Source organism: Scyliorhinus torazame, chromosome 9 (assembly GCF_047496885.1).
Source record: "Scyliorhinus torazame isolate Kashiwa2021f chromosome 9, sScyTor2.1, whole genome shotgun sequence".
Taxonomy (NCBI): Eukaryota; Metazoa; Chordata; class Chondrichthyes; order Carcharhiniformes; family Scyliorhinidae; genus Scyliorhinus; species Scyliorhinus torazame.
Window position 1 is genome coordinate 75,053,732 of NC_092715.1, and position 20,588 is coordinate 75,074,319.

At 40.7% G+C, this 20,588-nt stretch overlaps 1 protein-coding gene across 5 annotated transcripts in view; it reads right to left on the reverse strand.

Annotated features, from left to right (window-relative positions):
- LOC140429315 (uncharacterized) overlaps window positions 1-20,588 on the reverse strand; it is a 198,901-nt gene that overhangs the window by 83,080 nt on the left and 95,233 nt on the right. For all 5 annotated transcript variants that reach the window (XM_072516152.1, XM_072516150.1, XM_072516149.1 and 2 more), the window contains 9 exons: window positions 19,948-20,256; window positions 19,456-19,636; window positions 16,782-17,064; window positions 10,907-11,007; window positions 8,767-9,130; window positions 7,393-7,613; window positions 5,154-5,550; window positions 2,087-2,245; window positions 1,359-1,395 (listed from right to left, as the gene is read on the reverse strand). In XM_072516152.1, the coding sequence (XP_072372253.1) occupies window positions 1,359-1,395; window positions 2,087-2,245; window positions 5,154-5,550; window positions 7,393-7,613; window positions 8,767-9,130; window positions 10,907-11,007; window positions 16,782-17,064; window positions 19,456-19,636; window positions 19,948-20,256 (2,052 nt within the window). The remainder of the gene's footprint in view (window positions 1-1,358; window positions 1,396-2,086; window positions 2,246-5,153; window positions 5,551-7,392; window positions 7,614-8,766; window positions 9,131-10,906; window positions 11,008-16,781; window positions 17,065-19,455; window positions 19,637-19,947; window positions 20,257-20,588) is intronic.

Genomic DNA, 20,588 nt, shown 5'->3' on the forward strand with positions numbered 1-20,588 from the left:
AAGGTCCCCAGCTGGAGACAGGGCATATCCTTATGTTAGTCTTGAGTGACTTTTGCATGAAGCTAGGGGCGGGCAAGACAACACCCACTTTAGCCATATATGTGATAACTGGGATGCTAAGAAAGTTGATTGACTGCATGTAATGAATTGTGACGCGAATATAGTTGATTGATTGTATGTAAATGAGAATACAACTAATTCCGCCCCTTGAATCTGTATATTAACCCAATGCGAACCTTAGCTCAAGTGAGAAAGAGGATTGCGAGGCTGCGGAGCTTCCAACATTTCTCCCAGATCTGATATAATAAACTGCTTCTTTACTCACTCAAAAAGGCCGACGTGAGAATATTTTCACCTCTAACATCCTGCACAACACTTCCCAGATCAACACCCTTGCAGTTCCACTCATTTCTCACTCTCCAGACAACTCCCATCCGAAGCCAATACTAACAATCTCACTCCCCCCCCCCCCCCCCCCAAATTTTGTGCTATGCCACATATTTGCCACTCAGTCACCCTTCATAAATGTTGTCCTTCCCTCATCTCCACACAATCCATCCAAACACTTACAACTCTCTGCATTTTCTCCTTGCAAGAAAGGGGAGAGAGAACTCCAGGAAGAGACAGAGAACTGGGAAGTGGAGATCTCAGTGATAGCCACCAGCAATGAGTGGCCATGTCTGCCACCAGTAAGGAGATCTTATTCCAGGAGGCTACAGATGTTGGCAGCAACTTGGCATGAATGCCCAAGTTACCTGAAGCACTGGTGGTGACATGTTGAGAAAGCTGATCGTATGCCTAGACCATATTAATGATGTTTACATTTTTTTTTTTTTTTTTTTAAATGGGATGTGAGCATTGCTGGCAAGACCAGCATTATTACAATCGGAGCTCCCTGGTAGCTAGCGAAAAAGCAGTGCTGATATATCAGATTAGGATTATGTAGGAGACTTAAAAGCAGAGAAAGTAGTTGAGAGTGGATACGGCATGGTTTCAGAGAAAGCAAAACGTACAAAATACAGGTCAAGTTTAAATTTGGTTACAAATTCGGAAACTGAATGAACTAAATTTTTAAAGACTAGAAATGGATTTATATATTCAGAGATCTGGTTATAATGGAATGAGTTGAATAGACCAGAGGATATTCTCATGTCTATTGCTCACCTGGCAGTTCAATACATTTGCTACTGATGGAAATTCAAATACTCTTAAGTACTTTATTAGAAATAATGATACAGAGAAATGTCTCAATGTCTACATGGCAAACTGAAGTGATTGATGATGGGTATTCAATGATAATTTATGACATTAATGTAGATTGGAATAAAGTGCTCAAAATTATTCAGTACTTTCCTTACCTTGACCTGTAGCTTCACTTGCTATTTCAATAACTTCCTGTAAAAAGATGAATTTCAAAGTTAATGTTCTGACAAATAAACTTTAATTTTACAAGTTAAGTTCAACATAAATTAATTGTTCAGGTAACTAGTTATGGAGCTTTTAAGTACCTGATATTACAACACAAGGTAATAATAATAATCTTTATTAGTGTCACAAGTATGCTTACATTAACACTGCAACAAGGTTACTGTGAAAATCCCTTAGTCGCCACACAGACAGTGACCCAAGCCGGGAATCAAACCCGGGTCCCTGGCGTTGTGAAACAACAGTGTTAACCACTGTGCTACCGTGGTAGACTACATTCATGCAGAATATAGAATTTTGCCAATTCTATGAGGGGCAGTATGGACAAATATAATTTTTAATGGTCTATACACCAATAATCACCAACTAACATATTTATATATTTTTGCTCATTTCTAAAACATCAAATTGTATCCATAAATATGCATTGTGCTTTTAACTCAAGTATGGAACACAGTCACAGTAATGGTCAAAATAATGATTATCCTGAAATTGTATATTCTATTGTCTGAAATCAAAATCAATTTTTATTTTGCTTTCCCCATGAATTAATTAATCAAGGCCACAGTGGGCATAGATTATATTGTTTAAATCTCAGCTCTCTTCATGATAATATGAAGTCCTGAAGCAAGCAGTTGTGGAAACAACAGACTTAACTTACAACAAAATGTTGAATCTGATCGGCAGTTGCTGGGTGGCAATCTTCTTCTGGAGCTAAGGTGCATGACTGACTGGGGTCACTTTTTTCTGGTAACTCAGGGAATGACTGTTCAGTTTCACTGTCATAGTTCTTGTCTGAAACATTGACTGCTATTTCAAGCTGTGTATGATAAATGGGAGTGATAAGGTAGGTAAAAAAAAGTTTCAAACAAAACACATTTTAAAAGTTGCATTATTCTTTCAGGGTCAGATTTCAGTCTAGTGTTTAACACCATCCATTTTAGTTTCAGCTTTCTTTAAAGATTGTCTCAACTTCCATCAAGGAATGCAGATTTGTGGGAAAAACAAAATGAAAACATACATGGGAAGTAATTAAAATTAAATGAACAAGTAAAGCAAAATCAATTTATAAAAAATGCTTAACTTCATGCATTATTCTAGTTAACTGAATAAAAATTAACTTGCTACATTATCAGAAAAGGTCAAGCAATTCCTATGAAACACATGCACCAAGTGATTGTGTTCAGAATAGTTAGACGTGTACTCGTGGCTTTGGTTCCTATGTGGTAAATTCCCGCTTGCAACAGAGTTGCTCCAGATGAAGGGCAAGGTGCTTTGTCAAACCAAAGTTAGGAAGGATGGGAAAGGAAATTAAAGAAGTGGGATAAAGAAAGTTTAACAAATGGCAATAGATTTACAACCTAAAACTTACATACACATGTAAAATCACTATCTCCATCTCAGATTCCAGTTACAACACAAGTATCGCATGGACACAAGGGGAGGAGGTGGTGCAGTGGTAATGTCACTGGACAAGTAATCCAGTGACCCAAGTTCAAAGCCCACCACGGCAGATGGTGGAATTGTTGATTGTCGTGAATACCCATTCTGCTCTCCTTTCCCAATCTGGCCTACATCGGACTCCAGGCCCACAGCAATGTGTTTGACTCTTAACCACCGTCTGAAATGGCGTCGCAAGTCACTCAGTTCAAGGGCAATTAGGGATGGACAATAAATGCTGGTCCATCCAGCGATGCCCATATCCCATCAATTATTTTTATTTTTTTTAAACACGTGTTGCATTCAGCAAAGTCTCATCTACTGTCTGTACTGGGAATGTGATTATTGCATTAGGTCCAAGAATGTATTCATTTATCGATACAGTGACAGATTTTAAAGAGATAAAGATGCTTAGGCCACAGTCAAGACCACCAAAAACTGCATTTTAAAAAATATATATATATAAATTTAGTGTACCCAATTCATTCTTTTCCAATTAAGGGAAATTGAGCGTGTTCAATCCACCTACCTTGCACATCTTTGAGTTGTGGGGGCAAAACCCACGCAAACAAGGGGAGAATGTGCAAACACCACACGGACAGTTTCCCAGAGCCGGGATGGAACCTGGGACCTCGGTGCCTTGAGGCAGCGGGGCTAACCCACTGCGCTACCATGCTGCCCTCAAAAACTGCATTATTAGGACATTTAAGATAGAATTGTGAGTAGTGGATAACCTTGAAAATAGCCAATTAAAGAACCTCACCTGCTTACACATATTCGTTTTAGAGCAGCACAAACGTAAAGTTACCCAACAAAAGGAGCTGGATAGCATCCACAATAGTAGCTTAATGCAGTTCAGAAGACTGGAGCGGTCAGTGGATATGAGCTTAAGATGTGTTTTTTTTAATTCATTCATGGAATGTGGGCATCGCTTGCTGGACCAGCATTTAGTGCCCATCCCGGAGGACATTTAAGAGTCAACATTCTGGAGTTACATCTAGGCCAGACCAGGTAAGGATGGCAGATTTCATTTCCGAAAGGACATTAGTGAACCAGATGGGTTTTTATGACAATCTACAATAGTATCATTATCCTGTTTCCCAGACAGCAGTAAGCCTCTGGAATACATTTCCAGCTGGGGCTGTGTGCTGACACTCTGCATGCTTTCAAAAGGGAATTGGGCTTGCTCTTGGGGTACATCATGCAGAAGACAAGTGCAGTCATAGATAACACCTGGTTCATGTGATCTCCTGGACTGGTTTCAATCACTTAAGGGAACAAGAGGAATTTTCCAGAGCATTATCCCTCCTCATTGGGTTTGGGTTCTATGCCTTTCCCCAGGATATTATAAGGTGGCCGATGGGAGGAGGGACAAGGGGCATTATGGTGCAGGGAGCACTATTTAGTCATGAACCTCCAGACACACGAGGTGGAGATTGCTGTAGCAAAGACCAGGCATAGAGATAACAGGCAAGTAGCCTTCTTCAATGCTGCAAATCTCCACTGGTCTAGGGAACCCAATATATTCATTAGAATTCATTTCCGCTACAAAGAACTTTGACCACCATACAACATCAAGAGACAAAAAAAGGTCAAGAAATTCTAACATGCACCTCAGTGGAAAAGTTAATGGAATTTGATAAAGATAGTGATGGTCATTTCTCTAAAGTACCTTTGTGAAACCAGTGAATCATAAACGTAAAGCAAGTCAATGAGAGATACAACAAAAGGGTCATGTAGTTGCGTGGATGCACTCGTATGAAGCATTTTGAAATTCCTTCATGGTTGAATAGAATAGAACAGCTAGGCTGCCGTGCGTGCCTCATAGCTGGAAAGTGTTTTGGCTGAACCTCTGGAACAGCTCGACTACAAACCTGCCCAAGAGTTAAATGGATTGATAAGACTGTATGAGCTGGGGGCCTTTACAATGAAGTCACCTACACATTTTTTAACCAACTGTCAGCTATCAGTAGTTTCTTGTGAAATGAACTTGGCCACTCAGCAGGGAATAAAACCATAGTAATCTGTAACAAGCATCAATAACAAAATTTGGACTAAAATTTGAGAGTGTCAAAAATACTATCATTTAAACAACAGAAATAGGCAGCAAGCATGGCGGGTTATGAAGAGCTGCCAGCTGCACCAAAACACTATTCAACGTTTTTTAAAACTATACAATAACCATAACCTTTTATCCAAAATAAAAGCAGAAAAAATGTAATGCTTAGACGAGGAAGGGATATTCATACAGACATCGAAAACACATTTCCAAACATTTAGTGCCATACCTCCTCCATGGTTTCCTCCACTTGAGTTTGAATTGGTTCAGGAGATCGCAGGCCAATTGGTACAAAGGCAGGTGCTTTGTTGACCTCCTCAGGATAGATGAGATAGATGTCATCATTTTCTACCAGCTCAGGTTCATCATCATCATCTTCCTCCTGAGATGCTCTCAATGTCACAAGTCTCATCTTTGATGCTCCCTGACCTTTCCCAGCATTTTTAGTTTGCATCGCCTTTTTACTAAAGCCTTTGCCGACTTTGGGTTTTGCTTTTTGAGATCGTGCACGCCTACTCCTGCCCTTATCCTCATTTTCTCCCTCAGATAATAATGTAGAAGTAGTTGATGGTTTCTGTTCTGCTGTAGATTTATAAAATGCTGGAGGTCTGGGCTGCCTTCCAGACCTATAAAAGAAACAGTTTTACTTTTTTGTTTTAAGTAACAGTATCCCAAAAAATATTTTAATGTCATCAATTAACTGGTAGGATCAATCAAGACTGGTATCAGGCAAGGGGACAACATAATATTTTCATTGGCTCTTCCACTAACTAATTTTGCTTACAATATTATGTGTTCTTAATATTGCATGAAGATGGCACTCATTACTTCACGTTTTCAGAAAAATATTAGTACCCTTTACATCAACCAAGCACTTTAATTGATTCATTCTTTTGTGCCTAAGAAAGAAGCAACTACAATGAAGATGAAAGCTGATTAGATCATAGAACCATAGAATCCATATAGTGCAGAAGGAGGCCATTCAGCCATCAAACCTGCACAGGCCCTCTAAAAGAGCACCCTATCAAGTCCCACACCCTGCAACAATGTAAGCCCACGTAAACCCAACTAACCCGCACATCCCTGGTCACTGAGGGGCAATTTAATCCATCTAATCTACACATTCTTGGACTGTGGAGGAAAAAATTTAATCCATCTAATCCACACATTTTTGGACTGTGGAAGGAAACCAGAGCACCCAGAGGAAACCCATGCAGACACGGGGAGAATATGCAAACTCCACACAGTAACCCGTCGATATTCTTACCCCACTTTGATGAAAGACTGCATCACAAGTGATCAGACCAAACTTATAACTCAACGCAGCAGCCATTCTTCATAGAATCATAGAATCCGGACAGTGCAGGAGGCCATTAGCCCATCACGTCTGCACCGACCCTCTGAAAGAGCACTCCACCAGACCCACTTCCCCTCCCTATCCCAATAACCCCTTAACTTAATCTGCACATCTCTGGACACTAAGGGGCAATTTTAGCATGGCCAATCCACCTAACCTGCATATCTTTGGTGTGGGAGGAAATTGGAGCACCCGGAGAAAACCTACGTAGACACAGGGAGAAAATACAAACTCCACATAGATAGTCACCCAAGGCCAGAATTAAATGCGGGTCCCTGGTGCTGTGAGGCAGCAGTGCTAACCACCGTGCCACCGTGCTCAATAGTTCCGATTAAATAGATGGCGTAGCAAATTAGAAGTAAACGAACAAAGAAATTTGATCTCTGTCAATCCTTCAAAAAAAAGGGCACAGAATTTACAACGAAAGTAAGAGAATACAGAAGTTGAATGAGTAATCTGAAATACAAAGGAAGATACAGAAAAATATACTGCAACCAAGGTAAAACATAATTTTTAAAATTAAGTACTATAAGGGAGAAATCAGAGAAGCGATAGAAACTGTAAAGGATGCAAATAAAAGGATGTAAAGTATAAGAGCCCTTCCTGCTGATTCCCTTTTTTTCTTTCTTTATTTTTGTGTTATCATTTAGATCCGTGGATGCTTAATGGACAGGTACCTTTAAGTCGATGTCAATGTGCTATTCTCCAGTAGAGGCATCATTGCCAATCCATACTCAGTGCTCAAGGGGCTTCCTTGCACATGAGTCTAGAAGTAGTTACTGGTCAATGATCAAGCAAGCATGTCTTCACCATTTTTTTCTTCTCTCAATTTAGGGGAATGAAGGCCAATGGTATAATTCCCCACTGCCATTCCAGTTGAGTTTAGCTAAATAAGCTCAGAACAGGAATCAAACCAGACCCTCGACAGATTGGCAAATTACATGATATGCTTACCCATTGATAATGAGATATTCATTAGATAAATGGAACAGATAAGGCTTTTGATAGCCGAGCCACAGAGGTCTTAAATTCCAAATCTTCCTTTACATATTCAAATGGAATATAACTGACAAAAACAGTCCACCCTGGCCCCTTTTTCTTTATGCAATACCTCGTTGGTTTGCTTGTAATAGATTCTTGAATAGAATCCAGTTTTAAATCTTCATGTTCATCTTGACTGACGCACTCAATTGTCCTTTCTGATTGCTGCACTTTGTTCGAACCCCGGCAGCTTCTTCTTGCTATCTCAGTATCCAAAGCTGTAATACTTTGCCTCGGTAATTCTACAGAATTTGAGGGCGCAGGGGCTGCTTCTGGAGATTGTGCTTTTGACTGAAATCCAAAATATAAAACACAATTTTACAGTTGGACAAACGTACAATAAATAGAACATTACTAGAACATCAGTGATTGGCTGTCTTTATAGTGGGAAATGAAATGAAAATGAAAATCGCTTATTGTCACAAGTAGGCTTCAAATGAAGTTACTGTGAAAAGCCCCTAGTCACCACATTCCGGCGCCTGTTCGGGGAGTAGCCACTTGTGTAAATTAAGATAGCATAAATTTCAGTTTACTAATGAGAGATTGTTCTGAGCACTATGTGTGGCATACAGCAGAAGAATGTAGAAGTTTATCGAAGAGGGAGTTTAGCATTGAGGTGTAGTTGGCCTTTTATTAGACAGGTTAAATAATTACGTTAGTGTTTGACTTTCTTTAAAGTTTTAAGAGCAATCGGTATAGGTGAGAAGAGGAGAAAATAACTGAAACCTGTACTGCAAGATTCCTACACTGGATGCTCCCAGTATTTTGGAACATCACGCCTGCAGGATGCATCTCCTTTGACCTCAAATGGTCTTGGGCTAGAGGTGTAGCTAAGGGCACTCTGGCTGATATAGGAATCTGAAGTATACCTGGACTCCATATTATAGATGATCAGGCAACTGGGCAAGTGAGTTAGTAAGGAATGGAAGCAGGCAATAAATGTGCTTTAAGTGGCAAACAAATAGTTAGTACTGAATATCTCCTACAACTCAATTAACATGAACACCCTCAAGAAGGTGATGATAGATCATTTGAATATTTGTACTGCAAACACAATATTAATATCTTAACAAAATTAGCAACTTAACCCACTGCATTGAAAACTCCAGGAGGGCACAAGCTAGTTTTCAAAATGTGCAGCCAAATACAACATGGAATTTATTGTAGAGAGATGTATAGACAGGAAATACACTGAAGTGTATGCTGGAACATCAGTTAATGAAAGTCTGAGAGGTAGATAAAATCATAAATAGCATAATTGCATGAATAGGGGAATAGATTTTAAGGACAAGAGGTCATAAGAATTTTGGGAAGGCAATAATTAGACCACAATCAGATTGCTGCATTCAGTTTCAGGTGGCACTATGGAAATCCCATTAAAACTAGATAGCATGCCACATAGATTCATCAAAATGATACAGGAATGAATGGCTTTTAGATATACCTGAGATACTGGGGTGATTAATTCAATAGCTGCTCCTGGTGGACCCTGCACTGCACCCTGCTGGATTGGAATGTTATCAGGTATCAAAGTATCTTTCGTTCTTGCCTCTGGAGAAAAGCAAATATCAGATCTAGTCTTAAAGACTTCACTATCATTACTTCCTTCAGTAATGGGGATAGTTGGACTCAGTATTGTGGCCTCTTTGGTTGTAATAGCTTTTTCCTGCGCTGCAACCCTCTTTCTTTCATCTGTTGACACATCTTTCTTCACAACTGCTCTTCCTAAATTTGGCTTAGGCTTCTGGAATCGGCTCCTTGTTACTAGGCCTGGTTTTGCTCTGGATTCCTCTGGTTTCTCCATAGAACTGAAGCAGAAAGAAATATTAATACACAAAACCGAAAGTTGGCATCTTTAAACTGTGATGGTTTTATTTAAATCTTTCCAGCCTTGGCGATTTTACACACACAGGGTTCAAAATCCACAGATACTGCCTCAAAGCCTCACAAATAGCCCGCAAAAATTTAGAATATAGAAAGAAAGGTCAGACCGGTACATAATTTAGAGTTTGATTGTAGGAGTAGTGAGCTTGAAAGAGACAATCTAGGAGGTGCTGCTCCTCCAATCACAGATTTTGCCATGCCCATTGCTTCAATTCCTATCATAGACTCCCTCTTTCCCACACTGCTGTTCCTCCAGAGGCAGAATCAATGATTGGAGGAGTAGGAAGGACGGGAGGATGGGAGGGAGGGAGGGAGGGAGGAAATCTGTGATCAGAGGCGGAAAGGCAATGCATAAGTTACTACACAGTGAATTTTCTTTCATCCAGTTCAAACATATTTTGTAATCACGTCCATTACATTGCAGAAAAATTCAAAAGGTTTGATGGGAATGGAATAAAACACACATTTGCATGCTAATATACCAGTCAATCGGTGCGGGGGGGGGGGGGGGGGGGCATTAAATCTGTTCTAGCTCTTTGAAGCATAGAAAATAGGAGCAGGCGGCCATTCAACCCTTCAAGATTGCTCCATTATAATCATTGTTGATCATCCAACTCAGCCGCCTGTTCCTACTTTCCCACTCATTTCCTTTGATTCCTTCAGCGATATCTAACTCCTTCTTGAAAACATACAACTCAACTGCTTTCTGTCGCAGCAAATTCCATGGCTTACCATTCTCTGGGTGAAGAAATTTCTCACCTCAGTTCTAAATGGTTTACCCCGTATTCCCGCTATACTTTCTACATCTACCCTGTCCGGTTCTGTTAGAATTTTATAGCTTTCTATGAGATCCCCCGCTCATTCTTCTAAATTCCAGCGAATATTATACTAACCAACTCAATCTCTCCTCATACATCAGCCATGCCATCCCAGGCATCAGTCTGGTAAACCTTCTCTGCACTTCCTCTGTTGTAAGAACATCCTTCCTCAGATAAGGAGACCAAAACTGCACAAATATTCCAGGTGTGGCCTCACCAAGGCCCTGTATAATTGCAGCAAACATCCCTGCTCCTGTACTCGAATCCTCTCATAATGAAGGCCAGCATGCCATTTGCCTTCTTTACCGCCTGCTGCTTCATTATGTCAAATTGGTGGAATTTGAGATGAATCTGATCTTAGTTTATTACTGTAAATTGGGAATTGGACTTGGAATCCAAACTTCACAGAAAATACCACGGAACTAAGGCAGAATGGTATCCTGAATGCATGTGAAATAAAAGAGCTGCCCCCCTAAATCAAAACATAGCCCCGAAAATCAAAAGATAGACCTCGACAAAATGAAGCTAAGCAGGTTTTTCTCAAAAAGAGCCCTCAAATAAAAATGTTGACCCCTGCGACAGACATTGGCCCTTCACGAAGAACTCCTTAAAATAAACATTTCTTGATTGCAATTAAGCTTTCCAGTTGCTCGCTTTTATATTACTCGTAGAATCCAAGAATAAATCCGCAGTCGGCATAATAGAGTATGCCTTGTGAAGGAACTGAAAAGTCAGAAGGTAAGTCACTCTCAAATCCACTAAACAACCGATTGTGTAGCAACACCAAAGACGAGCTGAGAGCAGATGTTCCGTCTGTCTGCCCAGTAAATGGTGAACTCTGCTGAAACGAAGCAAAAAAGACAAGAAAAAGCAATTTACTACCGTGATTCAGTGCCGGAATCTTGTGCATTACTTGCTAATATCTCCTCAGTTACGGTTTTATCAGCTTCCATTGCTTCAGGTATTGGTGCACTGCTGACCTCCTATAGGAAAGTAAAACCAGTTCAAGGTTATATTGAATTTGGAGAAAAAAATAGCCATTGAAAAAAGTCATATAAAGAGAATGATTTTACTGATGAGAAAACAAATCACTAAAAACTTCTTAAGTCCTATTTTTCTATAATACAGTCGGTATCAATAATGGCAATCTTGCTGCATGAATAGTGGTGTAGTCATATAAAAGCCCCTTTAGGAATCCCATATAAACTAACCTAATCTTGAAAGATTAAAACTGATATCAGGTATTGTACAGTAAAGTCCCGCCATTCACTGGGATTACATTTCCACAAAAACCTACGAACTGTGAAACCGTGAACAGCAAACATTCTTTACAATGGGAGTCAATTAGATAGCTCCAGCCACGGTGGTGCAGTGGTTAGCACTGCTGCCTCACGGCAGCGAGGACCCGGGTTCGATCCCGGCCCCGGGTCACGTGGAGTTTGCACATTCTCCCGTGTCTGCGTGTTTCTCACCCCCACAACCCAAAGGTGTGCAGGCTAGGTGGATTGGCCATGCTAAATTGCTCCTTAATTGGAAAAAATATTGGGTACTCTAAATTTATAAAAATAAAAAAAAAATAAAAGATAGGTCCAGATCCAGCCATGCTAAAGTTTCATATGTATAACGGGTTAAAGGGTTTTCCAGTCCCTCCCACCGGCGGGATCATCCCGCTAAAATCAACAAGGGTTTAAATGAATCGTCTCATCCTTCATGGGAAAACCCACCATGGTGGGGTCGGAAAGTTATCTTTTGGTAAATTTAATAAAACAAGGGGGAAAAAATGCAATACTGAATTAAATCGCAGCAACAAGAAACACCCACATGCAAACAGCATTGATAGAGTATTGCTTTATTCATAATTTATTCATATAGGGGCTAGTTGGATGCATATAGATAAAAGAGTGCTAAATATTAAAAGGGTCTTGACTGTGGGAATCCAGTCATTGTCTCATATAATGAATTAACCGTTGTATTCCAGAATAATCCGCACTAAGAATGTATTGCTCTCTGTCTAATCAACCAATGAGTTCTAGCAAAGTCTCCGACGAGTGTAACATAGAAAGTGTGAGAAACATATCCAGTAATTTTCCTAAGACTGCACACGCAGATGAAATGAAAATGAAATGAAAATCGCCTATTGTCACAAGTAGGCACAAATGAAGTTACTGTGAAAAGCCCCTAGTCGCCACATTCCAGCGCCTGTTCGGGGAGGCTGGCCTGCCTTGATTTGCTTTCAAAGCGAGCGATTTAGCCCAGTGTGCTAAACCAGCCCCTGCTAAACTAGTTTTGAGAGGCACCAGTCAATCTTAACTAATGTCCAATGTTTGATTAACAATTCACCCTCTAGGGCAGCACGGTGGCGCAATGGTTAGCACTGCTGCCTCGCAGAGCCAAAGTCCCATTTTGATCCAGACTCTGGATCACATTCTCCTTGTGTTGCGAGGATTGTGCCCCCACAACCTAAAGATGTGCAGGCTAGGTGGATTGGCCACACTAAATTGCCCCTTAATTGGAAAAAAATTAATTGGGTACTCTAAATTTATATATTTTTAAAATCATCCTCTAAGTAACAGACATTCATTTAAACAAACTAGGAGGTCTCAGCCGTGAATTAGAAACCAATGAAAGTAAATGAGGGATTAAACCAGATATAAGAATTCCCTTAAAGGTAAGACATTGTGGTCGAGGTCTTTGTACCTGAATTCTTGAATCATCTATCTGTTTGTTTGTGCTAAAGTGATTTATTTTTATTCTTTACATTTTTTGCCATGTGCTTGATCTTTTTATGTATTGTTTGATATTTCATCTCTTACTTTTGATTCAATTCTTAATCAAGTGAGTAGTTAGCAATAAAGTCGTACTTTTGACACCTTCAACCAACCGGACTATCGATTCTTATTACAAGGTAAAGGAAGAGTCCCTACAAGCAACAAACGACACACGTGTAGTGCACACTTTCTACAATAGGAAATACATCATGGGCACCCTTTTTTTAAAAAAACTTTATTTGTGCACGTCTTTTTCGGCAATTTTGTTTAAGATGGCTTCTAGTTTTTATTTTTATTTTATAACCACAGACAAATGAACATTTGGGCCTACAATGGGTGAACTGATCCACAAATACGTTTGCGCAGATAAGCAAATTCGTGAAAGAGGAAGTCACGAGTAGAGAGATTCTGCTGCGTTAAAATCCTACAAGACTGCCATCTAAACAAGAGTTTAAGAAAACAAACAACACCAAGAACAAGAACTATCCAGTGAACCCAAAAATGCTATTTGGTGCACCATGCAAGAATATTTATAAAATCAAAGCATGATGACAGCACAGGAGGCCATTCAGCCAATCACATTTGCGCTGGCTCCCTGATGGAGCAATTCACCATAGCCCTGCAAATTTTTCCTTTTCAGATAATGGTCCAATTCCTTTTTGAAAGCCTCAATTGACCTTGCCTCCACCATACGCTCTCAGCATGAAAATGTTCTTCCTCATGTAGCCATTGCTTCTTTTAATAATTCCCTCTGATTCGCAACCCTTATAAGCTACGGGAACAGTTTTTCCCTTTCTACTCTGCCCAACTGGCGCAAGATCTTGAATACCTCGATCACATTTCCTCACAACCTTCTCTTCTCATTATATTTTTAGGCCATTTATTTCTACTAGCTACAGTTGTTGTGCTCTTTATTTTGAGTTCCGTACCACTCAGTTCTGAAATGGAAAGAAAATGTATTTATATATAGAGCAGTTGATGTGGTGTATATGGATTTCAGTAAAGCATTTGGTAAGGTTCCCCACGATAGGCTATTGCAGAAAATACGGAGGCATGGGATTCAGGGTTTAGCAGTTTGGATCAGAAATTGGCTAGCTGGAAGAAGACAAAGGGTGGTGGTTGATGGGAAATGTTCAGCCTGGAGTCCAGTTACTAGTGGTGTACCACAAGGATCTGTTTTGGGGCCACTGCTTTTTGACATTTTTATAAATGACCTGGAGGAGGGCGTAGAAGGATGGGTGAGTAAATTTGCAGATGACACTAAAGTCGGTGGAGTTGTGGACAGTGCGGAAGGATGTTACAAGTTACAGAGGGACATAGATAAGCTGCAGAGCTGGGCTGAGAGGTGGCAAATGGAGTTTAATGCAGAAAAGTGTGAGATGATTCATTTTGGAAGGAATAACAGCAAGACAGAGTACTGGGCTAATGGTAAGATTCTTGGTAGTGTGGATGAGCAGAGAGATCTCGGTGTCCATGTACATAGATCCCTGAAAGTTGCCACCCAGGTTGAAAGGGCTGTTAAGAAGGCGTACGGTGTGTTAGCTTTTATTGGTAGAGGGATTGAGTTTCGGAGCCATGAGGTTATGTTGCAGCTGTACAAAACTCTGGTGCGGCCGCATTTGGAGTATTGCGTACAATTCTGGTCGCCGCATTATAGGAAGGGTGTGGAAGCATTGGAAAGGGTGCAGAGGAGATTTACCAGGATGTTGCCTGGTATGGAGGGAAGATCTTATGAGGGAAGGCTGAGGGACTTGAGGCTGTATTCATTAGAGAGAAGGTTAAGAGGTGACTTAATTGAGGCATACAAGATGATCAGAGGATTAGATAGGGTGGACAGTGAGAGCCTTTTTCCTCAGATGGTGATGTCTAGCACGAGGGGACATAGCTTTAAATTGAGGGGAGATAGATATAGGACAGATGTCAGAGGTAGGTTCTTTACTCAGAGAGTAGTACAGGCGTGAAATGCCCTGCCTGCAACAGTAGTGGACTCGCCAACATTAGGGGCATTTAAATGGTCATTGGATAAACATATGGATGATAAGGGAATAATGTAGATGGGCTTTCGAGTGGTTTCACGGTCGGCGCAACATCGAGGGCCGAAGGGCCTGTACTGCACTGTAATGTTCTATGTTCTTTCACAATCACAGGACCCCCCAAGTCTCTTCACAGCACTGAAGCACTTTTGAAGAGTAGTCCCTCATATAATGTGGGAAATCCCAGTTTGCATACAGCACTTCCACAAACAGAAATGTAATAATGACCAGATAGTCTGTTTCTGTGATGTCAATAGAGGGAAAATACTGGCCAGGACACTGTGAAGAACTCAACTAGTCTTCATTAAAATTCTGCTAGTGAATCATTTACATCCATCGAGGAGGCAAATGAACCCTCAGTTTATTACTATTTTTTTTACAATTAAGGGGCAATCCACCTACCATGCACATATTTGGGTTGTGGGGGTGAGACCCACACAGACATGGGAGAATGTGCAAACTCCACACGGACAGTGACCCGGGACCGGAATCAAACACGGGTCCTCAGTGCCGTGAGGCAGCAGTGCTAAACACTGCGCCACCATGCCGCCCGATCCCTCTTATGTCTCAACAGTGCACTCCCTCAATACTGCACGGGAGTGTCAACATTGATCTTTATGCTCTAGTTCTATAATGGGACTTGAAAGTACAACCTTCCAACTCAGGACAGAGGGCCAACAACTGAACTACAGCTGACAACTGGCTTTAACAAACACTCAGGTACAACTTGATGATAAAAGGATTTCACCCAATGGTTGGCCAGACGTAATTAATGAATCACTGTACAGTGAAAACTGTTGATATGGACATGCTCTAAACACAGACATCTTCAAAAATACTTCTTGAGACCCTTGAATCAGAGGGCACAGATTTGAGGTAACTTGCATGATGTAACATACAAGAGGCACTGTGAAACCACAAGCACTCACAAATTACAAAATGTAATAGCCATCAATTCACCAAGCCATTTTACAACTTTAAATACAGGGCACAACCTATTGCAAAATTTCAGGAGCTAATATTTTATACACTCAGAATCTCAAGTACTTCTCCTTGCAAGTTGTTTCCTATGCAAAGCAGCAGCCATTTTGTGGAAGACTCATTTTGTGCAATGGGGAGTTTGTTATTCAGCAACCATAGCAACAGAGAAATTGTTCCAACTTGGGGAGTGAGAATTTCTTTCAGAAACTCAACTGTCTCATCCTGACCCGTATTCATAGATCTTATCAGACTTCCAAATCAAGTAAACAGATGCAAAAACAAAAAACAAATTCCTGTCACAATACTCCATCAATGCACCCTTTCAGAAGCTTCTGGGAGCTCTTCCCCTCTGACTTTGCCATAATTTTCTTTCCCTTGATGTTTGATCGTGGATCTGCTTCTTTGAGGAACTCTTGCATTGGGGACTGAAGCTGGATGGCCATTCCAGGTTTCTCAGAGTTCCTGCTGGTCTAGAGTGACAAACAGGCCTGTGGATCCCAGTCATCAATCAATCTTCCTGCAGGCTCACTGCTCAAGCAGAAAACTGCAGTTTCACTTATGCACAGTGATCTTTTCTGTTTTCCATCCCAAATTTTATCAATCCATGTGGAGTCTGTACAACCTACCATTACATTTCCCTCTTTCTCTGTTCTGTGACCATCCTAATTTTACTAAGTTGAACCGAGAACTACAATTCATTCCTGAAGTTATACTTTGCTCCAAGTGAGAACAATTTGGAATGGGAATTGAGATTGTAAAACTGACGTGAACAGAGCCAAATTCTGGAGCATGGAAAGGGTTCTTCGCATTGTTACAGCTTATTAGATGCAGATAATAATTTCAGCTGGTTCTTCAAAATTGCTGGGAAAACATTTTACAGTGCGCACAATGACCATTTTCAAAATAAGGATACCGGCTGAACAAAAAGACAGCCTGCAGGTGTCCTGTACACTTAAAGGACAGTATATATTATACCTTTTCTGACACTTTATCATTGATCTCAGAAGATTCATCATCGGGAGCATCCTGATCCTGCACAGATGATTCTTTCACTTTGTCACTGGTGTCTTCCTTCGCATCATCATAAGATGCAAGAGCTTCTGAAGCAGTTTGATCACTCCCTTTTCCACCTGCTTTTTTCCTTCCAGTCACTTTTAAATTGGGTTCAGGTTTCTGGAGGTGGACATGCTGTGGTTTTGTAGCATTTTCTGTTCCAACTGGTGGGGTTTCTTCGGATAGCGCTACACTTCCATGGTCACTGAAACAAATATTTAAGACACCAGAATAATTTCAAAATGAAATTCAAATTTAAAGTGCAACCAATTTTTAAGACTCCTACTACACCAGCAAGCAATGACCAATTAAGGTGGTAAAATACAGTGGAATTCTAATAAATAATTCTAATTGGCATGCAATTCCCTGCTTCAAACTACCACTCCACTTTTACCCTAATTTTGTTTTATTGCTCGCCAAGATGCGGATTTCTGTTCTGCAGAAAGTATTGTTTCTACTTTAAACAGCAAGTGTCAGCATGAAGCACTCCGAGTGCAAATATATAACAATGTGACTTAGTCACAACCACAGGAAAGGGCTCCTTATTATATCATGGTAATTTTCTGTTAAGTTTCCACTGCACCCAAGTTCTTGAAATAAATGTCATGAATAAATCCTCCCTGAACAATCAAGCTATTCAAAGGTGTTGCAGCTTCAATAGTAGATGTAACAGTCACAAGGCTATTTTCACTCTTCTTCTAAAACTGCACTATTTTACAATTCTTGGAAGAACATTTATTTTGGAAGAGGTTTAATCCATGAATTTTATTTTTACTTTATGTTGCTGCAGAATATACAATTTGCATTTTTTTGTTTTCTGAAATGACTTCAAGTTACTATATTCCATTAGTTTCCAATATAACTAACTTTTCCTCAGATACATTACTTAACTCAGCTTATGATGTCACACATAGACCTCCGTCTGACACTGAGCACAAAGCCTCATTGCTTACCTTGCAATGCCCAAGACCTTGGCTTCCTTATGTTGCACTAATGGGAAATGCATAGAGTATTCCACACACAGACACACAAATTATCAATTTTTCCACTGAGATGACGAAAGCATGGGGATGTAGATCGGGATGGGTCTGAACAGGAAGAGGAACCTGGGCAGTACGTTCATCTTGATCGTCTGCACCCTCCTCAGCAGGGAGTGTGCCTCACCTCTGCAGGTCCTTTTTGACTTTCTTCACCAAGCTGCTCAGGTTCAACTTTATGGATGCTTGTCCAGTCATGGGCAATTTGGATCCCCAGGTAGTGGAATTTGTTTTGGGCCTGATTAAATGGTAGTCCCTCCAGCTCTGCCCACCCCCTTGGGGAACCCATTTGGTCCTGGAGCCATCCACGCCTACATGGAGTTGATCCTCTCCATGACTTCTCCCAGTTCTAATGGTGCTTCCAGCCCCCGTTTCCTATCCTCCCCACAACTGGTATGTCGAGTTCATCGAGGCACTGTTTCATCCCCAAGTCTCCCATGCGAGAGGCTCGGAGGTATACAGCCTCCGGTAGAAGGCCTCGAATGCCTGACTGACCTTTTCCGGTTCCATTACTAGTTTGCCTCTGCTGTCTCTAATCTGGGCTATTTCCCTTGTGGCTGCCTGCTTTCTCAGTCGATGAGCCAGCAGGCAGCTAGCCTCGTGGCGGAGTTGGTGCACTGATTTCCACGTGGAGAGCAGATCAAAGTTCGTTTGTAGCGTTTTGCTCTCCGCCAGGAGTTCTATGGTCGGGGCCTCGGAGTATCGCCAGTCCACCTCAGTATGGAGTCGACTAACTGTTGCCTAGCCACCCTCTCTCCCCTATTTCTTTGTGTTTTTTAAGCATTAATCACCCCTGATCACAATCTTCAGTGCCTCCCAGAGCGTGGTGAGATCTCCCCATTCTGGTTATTAGTAATATACTCAATGGAGAGTTCTAACACATCAATATCCTTGCTAGTTTTTTTCCTTCATTTCATGTATTGTCTTGCATTTCTCCATTTTGAAGGTCATCCCAGTAAAAATTCAGTTAAGTCAAAAGCTTAGTGTAATAACTGGCATACCTTCAATTACTCCTCTCCTCAACATAACCACCACTCTGATGCCCACTCCAAATGCAACTAGATTTAGGACATTTAACCCCAAGTTATTTATGGACATCTGGAACAGGAAAGATCCCTATACAAATCCCTGGGCACTCCACCCGATAACAGCAACTACCGCCAACATCTCCCCACCCATTTGTAACCTAGTTCCCTTCATAACTACCTGCAATTTCCTTTCTTATAGGAAGGTAATCAGAGGCCTTTATATGTAAAATAATGCGTAATGAGATAATTTTATAGAAATTTTGTTGGTACAGGTACACATCTTATTGGGTCCATTTGCCACTACTTTGCACCCAGTATATATTTATTAGTCAAGCATAACACAGAAGGAAAAATAAAAGTGCCTTATACTTGTACTTATGGGACTTCCTGGAGTGAGACACAGTAGAACATATGTACTTGGAGCAGGCATGTAAATGTAATGTTAATCAGACAGAATGACAACACCATGCCCCACCCCCCAACCATCTTAAATTTACACATCATTAAAAGCACTATATAAACACAAGTTACCTTAAGGATTCATCATTGTGCTTCTCCTTTCTCTTGGTTTCTGAAGGCCGTTTGTTTTCAGAGGTTCCATGGTTAGTTGATATTTCACCCATGGCCATGTGGCATTCATCTTCGCCTTCTGCAATCTGCTTCCCAACATCATCTTCTTGACCAGAATCCAAAGTTGAAGACTTCTGGATGTCTATTCAAATTGTTTACCATAAAAAAATTACATCTATGTGGCAACTGAAGCCAGAAAAAAAGCATTTTGTTCTTATTCAACTTCAAATTCATGTGGGTCAGTTTTCTTTTAGGCAATTTGTATAACTCTAAAAGTCTGTTTGCTATAGTGGCACAACATAAATGAGTTCAAACATGTTGCTTTACAGGGTGCAACTATTTTGACAATGTTGTTTCCTTAATGGGGCAAGATATCACGGAGCCATGGGGGGGGGGGGGGGGGGGGGGGATGCTTAAATAAATAGAGAGACCGAGAACTACAACAATTCTTGCCTTTCTTGCACTGCAGTACTTCTTGCTTTGGTCCCCGAGAGCCACTTTCCTCCTGAGGTAGTTCTCCTCCAGCAGTTTCTTGCACTGCCGGTTCTGCAGCAACTTTCTTTTTCCTTTTTCGCTTGCGTTTGGTTGGAGAAAGCTTTGATATGATTTTGTTTTCCTGTGCATCTTCTTGCCCTTCCACACTGCAAGATGCCTCATTTGCCTCCACCACAGCATTTGGGTCAGCTTCAACTAATTCATTGACACCAACATCAACTGGATCAGGGTCATCAGGATCACTTTCTATCTCTGACACTTGCTTGCCTAAATGCACATGTAAAAAGATAGAAGATAACATGCATTTATCGGTGCAAAATTCTTCACATGTGCACAACTCTTGTAAGTTTACAGGCAAATTATGCAACACAGGAAATGGACACGAACTGGGTAAAAAAAGTCAGTTCAAAAACTGCCACATAGATCAATTGCTTCCTTTGTCAAAAACTATCCAACTCAGTATCCCAAGGACCCACTGTTTATTTTGACACATTTGCTAATATATAATACATTATAATCTTATATTGTTTTGATGCAATTAATTTTTCTACATTCAGTGTAAAAATGTTTAGCAAAGTAGATAGATTCCACAATGGAAG